This window comes from Eurypyga helias, unplaced genomic scaffold, assembly GCF_000690775.1.
Source record: "Eurypyga helias isolate BGI_N326 unplaced genomic scaffold, ASM69077v1 scaffold33499, whole genome shotgun sequence".
Taxonomy (NCBI): Eukaryota; Metazoa; Chordata; class Aves; order Eurypygiformes; family Eurypygidae; genus Eurypyga; species Eurypyga helias.
This window is the reverse complement of record NW_010270656.1, coordinates 1972-11317: the sequence shown is the minus strand read 5'-3', so window position 1 is coordinate 11317 and position 9346 is coordinate 1972. Positions and strand designations below refer to the sequence as shown.

Genomic DNA, 9346 nt, shown 5'->3' with positions numbered 1-9346 from the left:
CCGCAGCCGCCCGTCGGGCCTTCTCCTCCCGCGCCCTCAGCGAGGCGCCCCGTTGTCTTGTCTCACCCCCACCCGCCTTTCCTCTCCTAGGAGACAGCAGTACGTGGGGAAGCTCAAGTTCGCCTCCTTGGAGGCGTCACAGGGTTCGAAAAAGCTCATCGTGGCCACTGAGAAGAACGTCGTGGCTGCCTTGAACTCCAGGAGTGGGGAAATCTGTGAGTGAAGTGGGGTTTTCCTGTTCCCCTGGGGCTACCGTGTCAATCAAGTTTCATAAATTACCGCTGGTGATGCTGCTTTGTCAGACTGAGAGGGCTCAGACGGCAGTTCAAACGCAGTTTGAACTTAGGGTTCAAACTTCGGGTAGGCAGACTGTTTTCTGCATAAGCTAATCGCCATGAAGAGCCTAGGTTTAAAAATAACAACAAACCGGTGCCTTTGGGGGCACAAATCTCGTTCTCACGTAACTCTGTTTCCTTCAGTGTGGCGCCATGTAGACAAGGGGACCCCCGAAGGAGCAATAGATGCCATGCTGATCCACGGGCAGGGTAAGGAGAACATGCAGATGGTGACCTGGGGCTGGCAGTTGTACGTGCGATCTCAGCCACGTGGTAGACCACAAGCTGAGCTTGCCAGAACTCACTGCTTTTCATCTGTGGTGGGACGCAGGTTCTGCGTTCATCTCCTCTTCTTAATTTCCTGGGCAGATGCCATCACAGTGTCCAATGCTGGACGTATTCTGCGTTCCTGGGAGACCAACATCGGGGGGTTGAACTGGGAGACATCACTTGACACTGGCAGGGGGGGTGCTTTGTTTTTCTCTTTAATCCTGGTCAAGGAAGAAGAGGGTTGTTGATCTTCTTTGGACTTGCATTATAGGGAAAAATTAGATGTAAGGTTTCTGAAATAATGTTTGGCTGAATTCCTTAGGAATGCCCGAACCTTGCACTTAAATCTAATGCTGTTTCTATTAGCAAATCAGTAAGAGGAAGAGAGAAAATATTTTTCATAGAATGATTTTTTTTCTTTAAATATACAACATGTTCAACCTGCATCTGGTTTGGGGTGTTTGGATCTCAGCCTAGTGCTCTCTGTTGAGATTTGCAAGGATAGATAAAGTAGGCTATAAAATGTACTGCAAGACTGATTTCAGTGTTTGAAGAAAGTCTTCAAACAGTGTGGTTTTGGGTTTTTTTTCCTAGAAGAAAATAACTTTCTAACTTAGTGTCTGTGACCTGTGCTTAGTTTCCAGATGGCTAGTTTGGTGGGGCTACAGGACGTGGTGAAATATGTGGCAGTCCTGAAGAAGGCAGCCATCTCTCTTCACTACCTTTCCAACGGGCACCAGAAATGGGTGGAACACCTACCAGAAAGGTAAGAAGATATTGTAAGTAGAGGTGTAAACTTTTGGCAGGGAGCCTGTTGCCTTGGAAAGAAAAGGTTGCTGTACTTGCCTTTTGATTTTGAAAACAGTAATTGAGGAGATGATGCTTCTTGGTTACTGCCTCTTTTGCAGTGAGAGTACTGAGTACCAGTTGTTGTATTCCCATGGGACTGGAGTGATCCACGTGCTTGGAATCGTTCCCCAGAGCCACTTGAACGTTTTAACGTTCAGCGTAGAAGATGGAGAAATTACAAAACAGGTAGTGCTCGACTATGGATCCAAAAGAGTGAATTTGATGTTAAAAAACGTACTTCCAACTAGCCGGGCTGTGGTGTGGCATGCGGAATAATTAATAGTTGTAGGACTGGTAAACTTCCCTTTCACCGTGGCACGATGTATAGGCAAATAAATGGGTTTCACTGCTGAATGCCCTGAAAGCAGAACGGAATTGTACTTGCTCTGCTAGTCAAGACCCTCCTAGAGATCTCAGGCTGATAGGTAGTTTCTCCCAGGGGTCACGGGTAAAAATAATCCTGACTTCAATTCTTGGTTGTGTCCAAGTTGGTTCGTTGAGGATTTTGTGCTTTTGGTGACGTCATCTCTTTGGTGATGTCTCGCTTGGCAGATGAGAGTAGCAGCCCCGTGGCTGAAGAGCTTAATCGGCGTGTGCAGCATGGTGGGGGAGGCAGTGCTGGTGTGCATGGACATGGACACGCATTCGCTCTACGTGTGCTCCTTAGAGACGGAGCAGGAGATGAAGCAGATCCCGCTGCAGGTGAGAAGTGCTGAAAGAGCATTGTACGTAATTCCTTGTCCAACTGGTTTGGTGCCTGACGGAGCCTGGCAGCGCAGAGGGTTCCCCTGTCGGTAAACCACAGACTGATTGACGAGGTGTGGGGAGGAGCATGATCCATAAACTGAGGGAAAGGAGGGAAAACTGTGTTGTGTTTGTCTAATAATTCCTTCTGGATTGATGTCTCCAAAAGGAGCCTAGGCTTCCTTGCTTCTGCCCCTAACACAGGGAACCTCTTCATAAAGCTCCTATTACTGCAAATAAAAAGAAGGTATTGGTTTCAGTGAAGAAATAGTTCTCATGAACGCATATGCTTGTCTCCCTTTCACAGTCACTTGACCTGGAGTTTGCTGATGGCTTCCAGCCCAGGATCTTGGCCACCCAGCCCAACGTAATCAGTGCTTCACGGACCCAGTTTTTCCTGCAGCTGTCTCCAAGCCACTTCTCTTTGCTGCAGTACAAACATGGGCTGCTCAGCCACCTTCGGGACTTCCAGCAGGTAACCAAGAGAAATGTACTCAAGCGAGAGGGCTAACTATAGCTTAAAATTCTTTAAACTAAAGAAAAATACCCTTATACTAACATTCTGAACAAACTGCTGAGCTTCCCATTTCAATTGTGCTCTTGGCTGAAACACTCGAAAACCATGTGGTTTAATTTATGCTAACTGCTGAAATATTTCCAGGCACGGGTGTAGGTATGCTTCGTTGTCAACAGCTGTCGGCACTGGGGTAGTTTCCTGGGCTTGGGGTGGCTGGAGAGATGCACATGTGTAAGTGGGCAGTGGTGCAGCAGCTAGGCCAGCTGAGAGGTTTTGGAAAGCAAACCAGCTTCAACAAGCTCAGGGATGCTGGACGTTAATGGTTCAACCGCCTGTGGCCGGTCAGCTGTTCCCATCTTTGAGGGGTGTTTTCAGTGTTCTAAGATAGAATGGTTTTTTCTTCGTTTGGTGGAAAAATGAAATTTAAAATGGGGTTGTGAAAGATTACCTTCCAGTGTGCTTTAAGTTGCTGCACAGGCAGTTTTTGGTTGGATTAGGGTATTTTCTTGTTTCTTTTATGGTTTCCTGCTTTTTTTTTTTTTTTTCAGGCAGCTCTGGTGAGTTTTGCAACAACTGGGGAGAAGACTGTGGCTGCTGTCCTGACCTGCAGGAGTGAACTGGTGAGTACAACTCGCCTGTGCTACGTAACGAGCACAGCTCTAGTATGGATATGCCTGGGCGTGGATTCCACGGGTGTTTTCCTTCACAGGCCCAGGGATGGGTAGTAAATTGAGGAAGATCTCCTTAGCTTCTTAGACACAGGAAGACAATGGTGATTCAAGCAGGTCTTGATTACGTGCAGCTAGGGCTGTCTCTGGCTTGATGAAGCATGCTGTCCTGCGTGCGGCCTATTTCAGCCTTGTGCAGGGCGTTAGCATGCAATCTAGGAATCAGCTTCACTGATCTCTAGACCATTTCAGTTTTAGGGATACCAAACCTAGCAAGGTTTCGTTTTGACCAGGAGTAGAAGAGAACAGACATGCTTCCTGCCTGTTTTCAGAGTCAAGGCTTGGTTTTCAGAGGCTTGTCGGGCACTCAAAATCCTGTTTTCTAAATATTCTTATTGGGGTCTGAAACCATGATATCTCATCCTGATTTCAGAAGTCTGGAAGTTCTGATGGCCTTCACGCTGGAAGTACTCTGGAGAATTCCCGGACACAGGTATGAAGTGTGCTTGTTCCTGAGAACAGCAGAAGTTCGTGACGGTCCATTTTCTTCTTTGCCCGTGGGAACAGAATGAAAAAGGTGTTACACCGTGTTTTTGGAGACTGGTGTTTTGCAGTAGCTCCAAATAAATCATCTAAAAATGTCTTGAACCCACAGTTCTTGCTCAACAAGAAATGCTGTGCAGAATTTGGTGTGATATGTATGCTAACTCAGCTGTTTTCTGCCTCTTGCTACAGGACTCCTTAACCTGTTCCAATCAGACCTACAATATTAACCTCTACCTGGTTGAAACTGGACAAAGATTGTTGGATACCACAATTACCTTTAACCTGGAGCAGAGTGGTGCCAAGCCGCAGCAGGTGAGCGGGGACAGGTTACTTCAGTCCTGGGGTTTAACAGATTGGTGGTGCCCTCCGTACCCTGATCTGACACAATTGGTACAGCCCACACTGTCACACTCTTGGCTCTTGTTTCACCCCAGAGTTCTGGTTTTGTCCAAGGAGATAATGTGATCAGTAACCTCACTGTTTTGCTTGCTGTGTTTTCCAGCTATACATCCAAGTTTTCCTGAAGAAGGATGACTCTGTGGGCTATCGAGCCTTGGTGCAAACAGAAGATCACATGCTGATGTTTCTCCAGCAGCCAGGTAACTGGCACACAGCTGACCCACTCCCTTTTTAACAGTGCACTCCTTGTCACTGTAGGGCAAGAAGGAAACTCCAAGTCCCGAATGATTGTTTTACCATTGCTTTGTTTGGAAGCTGGCAAAATGAATTTTAACTGTCCCGTGGAAGATACTGGGGACTCTTTCACGCTCACAAGACATTTAATCTGAGAAAACACTTCTGCAGTGTTCCTGGGGCAGATAGAGCTTTTGAATTTCATCCCATTTTTGTGGGATGAGAGTCTAAGCCCTATTGTAGATCTTCCTCAGAGTTTCTTCAGAAAAGAGGAAATGGCAAAAATGTTAATTTGCAGAAAGGGTTAAAAGTCCATCGCAGTGATGTGAATTTTCTAGCGTTTAAAAGGGACCCAGGTGTTCACACTGTGTTATCTCTTACTTTAAATAGGTTTAATGAGTGTACCCCTTTTAAAACACTGGATTGTTTTTACCGATCCTGTAGGTTTATCCTAGAGCGGCTCCAGTTGTGTGAAGTAACCCTCTGACGGGACAGCTCCGTGGCTGATGTTAGGCAGATGCATGCCGTTTTGCGTTGCATTGAGAACAGTGATTGGTGTTTGAAGGATCCACCCACAGATACTCCTATATCGAGTGAGTTTATTCCCAGATACTAAGTTGACTTTTGAACATGCTGCTCTCTTTTCATTCCAGGAAAAGTTGTATGGAGTCGAGAGGAGTCACTAGCAGAAGTGGTAAGCTTGGAGATGGTGGATCTACCTCTGACAGGCGCACAGGCTGAGTTGGAGGGAGAATTTGGAAAGAAAGCAGGTGAGATTACCTGTGTGTTTGTTTTTCTTCCTGAGTAAATGTATTTATTGTTTTCCTTTTCCTCCGAGATGAGAGTTAGGAGTTAAATGTCTACTGATAGCAATTAAATGAGCAGAAATAAACCTATTTCTGTCTAACCTTTCCCAGTGCAGTGTCAAAGGCAGATGACCTGAATGTGTTACATTGAAAAAACAGTCAGCAGGGATAGGAGGGATTTTGGCTCTCTCTCTCCTAAGCGTTTCCCTTTGACTCTTTCTGGAAGACTGGTTTGCAATAGCTTTTGTTTTTGCTTTGTTTTATTTTTCCTTGCTGTCGTGGATGCAGCCATTCAAGGTAACCTCAGACTGCATGCAGTGTTTTCTAATACTTCTGACTGATGCTTCCTCATGGAACTTGATCTCCCCTCTGCTTGCTTTCCTCAATGGTGAAATATAGTTGCAAGTCTGGTGTTCTGCTTATTTAAAGAAGCTAAATATAAACCCTGATCCGGCAGAATTAAGTGTTTTTATACTTCAGGGGTTTCTTTTGCTCCGAGTCATGACTGCAGAGGGAGATACAGACCTTATAGGTGGGTAAGCTTTCGGGGGCACTTGCTGTGGTTGCACCAGTGAGAAAGAAGGAATACAAAGGAATAGGTGATGCACTCTGCAGGAAGGTTTGCTTTCAGTTGATGAGGCCGTCTTTTGGAATGAGTTACACCAGTGTGAAATGGGAAAAAGGTTGGTAAATGCCAGCCTGTCGTAGAAACGATAACTAGAGCCGCTGTTCTGGAGTGGGAGGTGGAGGCCAAGAATTATCATAGGTTCATGGCAGCGTTTCTTTTGCTGGCTGAGGCCGTAATTTCAGTTATGGAGTGGGACAAAATGTATTTTCTCTCGTTACCGCTGTCGGTCTGTTTGCAGATGGTTTGCTGGGGATGTTTCTGAAGCGTCTGTCCTCCCAGCTTATCCTGCTGCAAGCCTGGACCGCTCATCTCTGGAAGATGTTCTATGACGCCAGGAAACCCCGGAGCCAGATTAAAAATGAGATTAACATTGACAATTTGGCCAGAGATGAATTCAACCTCCAGAAAATGATGGTGATGGTTACTGCTTCGGGAAAGGTGAGGAAGCCAGGGTAGGAAACTTTCTAGACTGTAACAAAGAGCCTCAGCTCTGAATTCCCAACACTGTTTTGAGGCAGGCTTTGGGGAAAATGTCATGAGAAGGGGCGCAGTATGTTTTGTGGTAGCTTTGGAGAGGGGCTCTGCTTTCCTTGTCATATCCTGAAGAGAGAGGCGGCGCTTGAATCCAAGAGATGTCTTGCCCTAAACTTTGGCTTTACTGTGTCTCTCTGCTCAGCTTTTTGGTATTGAAAGCAGCTCTGGCACCATCCTGTGGAAGCAGTATCTCAGGAACGTGAGACCAGGCTGCTCCTTCAAGCTGATGGTCCAAAGAACAACAGCCCATTTCCCGCACCCTCCACAATGTACCTTGCTTGTTAAGGACAAGGTGAGTCCCTTTCCCCTGTCCCTCCATGAACCTGCTTCGCGTGGAGATCTGCCCTTCAAAAGGGCGGAAGAAAGTGTCTTTTTGGGTATTGTCTTGTCATCATTGATGTGGGGATAGGAGGAGGTGGAGAGGTGGACAGAAGCACGACACGCAATCCAAAGAAACTTAAGGATGCATGAGGGAGGAGGAGTTATGTATGAAGGCTGTCTCAGCAGGTGGCAGATAGGGTTTAGGTAAAGCCATAAACACAGTCTTATGCCACAGAATGGTCTTTGTAGAGAAATGACTTCGTTACGTGCTTGTCCGAACAAAATCCTTTGAGGATGGAATAGCTGAATCCAGGGTATGAGTAGCTGACATCAGCACGTAACCGGTAGAAAACCAGCTCTTTTGTCTGCTGTAGAAAAAGATTTGTGTCTTGTTTGGTTTTTTAGGAAACCAAGATGAGTTTTCTGTATGTCTTTAACCCCATCTTTGGGAAGAGAAGTCAAGTAGCTCCCCCTGTTTTGAAGCGTCCAGTTCTTCAGACTTTGCTTCTGCCTATTATGGATCAAGACTACGCCAAAGTACTGCTCTTGATCGATGATGAGTACAAGGTAAATTACTTTGCCTGGAGGCAGGTTTCTTCCTGTTCTGGTTAATTATTCCCCTCCCTTTTGGAGCAAGATAAAAAATGCTGTTGATTTCACGCAAAATTGAGGTTTTTCTGGTGCGACAGACCTCATCCTGGTAAACATGTTTGAAATAATCTTTCTTGGGTGGGTTTTTTTTTTTAATTTGTGTGTGTTTTTAACCTGCGTTTCAATTCTTCTTCTCCAGGTTACAGCTTTCCCAGCAACCAAAAATGTTCTTCGGCAGTTAGAAGAAATAGCCCATTCTATCTTCTTTTATCTAGTGGATGCTGAGCAGGGAAAACTCTCCGGATTCAGGCTGAAAAAGGTATGGAAGACTCATGACTGTCTAAGTGACGTAACTTTCCTAAATGTTCTCTGAATAATGGTAGATTTCTTCATTTGGTTTACGGAGTTTTGCTGGGGATAAAAACATTTCAGCTTCAAAAACGTGCCAAAGAAACTTTTCAAATTCAAAAGCAGAGAAAGCTTCCTGCATTTTACTGGTGGAGATGGTGTCTTCTGAGGACAAGATAAAACCTCCTGCGTCATGCTTTTTGTGGCAGGACCTGACCACAGAGGAGATCTGGGAGGTGATCATACCCACCGAGGTACAGAGGATAGTGACTGTGAAAGGGAAGAGGTCCAATGAGCACGTGCACTCCCAGGGCCGTGTGATGGGAGACCGCAGTGTTCTCTATAAGGTACCCTTGGAACTTCGTGTTGGCTTTCTGTCGATGCAGTATCTCACGGGAAGATCTGGCACCATTTCTAGACACTACGTTGCGATTAACTGCCCTCTGGTGCCACTCTTTTCTTTATATGTGTCAGTGTCCATAACCTTCTGCAGAAGATGCTAATTTTGGTGGTGATTTCTCTTGCAAAACATTTTCACGCAGCAATTAAGTCACTCAAATATCCGGTGATGGGGAAATAGCTGCTTGATTTCTTCAGGTGATTGGTGCTCATAAGATCCTTTGTTTATTATATGCCTAGATGAAATGCAGATGAGCCAGGGGCCTGTGGCCCTGAAGTGGTGGGGCTCAGTATTTTCTTTTTCTCTAGTCCTTGAATCCAAACCTGCTTGCTGTGGTGACAGAGAGCACGGATACGCATCACGAGCGCACGTTCATTGGAATATATCTGATTGATGGCGTCACAGGCAGGATCATCCACTCGTTGGTACAGAAGAAAGCGAAGGGACCAGTCCACATTGTCCATTCAGAGAACTGGGTGGTGGTAAGAGGTTTTTCTTAACTGTGTTCTTCACCCCTGGGATGCAGGGGCACTTGCTGAACCTGTACAACACAGACTTTTTGACCATTCTGTGTGATTTACCGCTACCTTTGTATGATTGACTCTGCCTGCCCTGTATTCCTAAAACCTTCTCTCATTTCAGTACCAGTACTGGAACACGAAGGCACGTCGGAATGAGTTCACTGTGCTGGAGCTCTACGAGGGGACAGAGCAATACAATGCCACAGCCTTCAGCTCACTTGACCGCCCAATTTTACCTCAGGTCCTCCAGCAGTCTTACATCTTCCCGTCTGCCATCAGTGCCATGGAGGCCACCATCACCGAGCGAGGCATCACCAGCCGTCACTTGCTCAGTAAGTGCCTGCTGCTCTGTCCTAGATGTGCTTATGCTACCTGCATGAGCTAGGTTTTGCACTGAGAACCAAGTAAAATGCAGTTTGCTGCCAAAAATCATGCCTGGACTGGCTGCTCTGGACTCTTGGTGAGTGCAGGGATAAACCCCAGGAGAGCATTTATGTTAGCTGTTGAAAAATGCTGTCAGAAATGGCCATTTTTAAGATGTACTCCTTCTAATGCACAGTTGGGCTTCCCTCTGGGGCCATCCTCTCCCTTCCAAAGGCTCTGCTGGATCCTCGCCGCCCAGAGATCCCTACGGA

At 46.2% G+C, this 9346-nt stretch overlaps 1 protein-coding gene across 1 annotated transcript in view; it reads left to right on the top strand.

Annotated features, from left to right (window-relative positions):
- Positions 1 to 90: 90 nt before the first annotated feature.
- Positions 91 to 9346, top strand: part of EMC1 (ER membrane protein complex subunit 1) — a gene marked incomplete at its 5' end in the record, with an annotated part of 10222 nt that continues 966 nt past the window's right edge. Inside the window, 20 exons of the mRNA XM_010158538.1 lie at positions 91 to 215; positions 480 to 545; positions 705 to 810; positions 1243 to 1371; positions 1514 to 1640; positions 2007 to 2156; positions 2506 to 2673; positions 3264 to 3335; positions 3817 to 3876; positions 4119 to 4241; positions 4432 to 4528; positions 5216 to 5332; positions 6235 to 6434; positions 6673 to 6822; positions 7257 to 7418; positions 7642 to 7761; positions 8000 to 8137; positions 8499 to 8672; positions 8833 to 9043; positions 9271 to 9346. Of these exons, the coding sequence (XP_010156840.1) occupies positions 91 to 215; positions 480 to 545; positions 705 to 810; positions 1243 to 1371; positions 1514 to 1640; positions 2007 to 2156; positions 2506 to 2673; positions 3264 to 3335; positions 3817 to 3876; positions 4119 to 4241; positions 4432 to 4528; positions 5216 to 5332; positions 6235 to 6434; positions 6673 to 6822; positions 7257 to 7418; positions 7642 to 7761; positions 8000 to 8137; positions 8499 to 8672; positions 8833 to 9043; positions 9271 to 9346 (2571 nt within the window). The remainder of the gene's footprint in view (positions 216 to 479; positions 546 to 704; positions 811 to 1242; positions 1372 to 1513; positions 1641 to 2006; positions 2157 to 2505; positions 2674 to 3263; positions 3336 to 3816; positions 3877 to 4118; positions 4242 to 4431; positions 4529 to 5215; positions 5333 to 6234; positions 6435 to 6672; positions 6823 to 7256; positions 7419 to 7641; positions 7762 to 7999; positions 8138 to 8498; positions 8673 to 8832; positions 9044 to 9270) is intronic.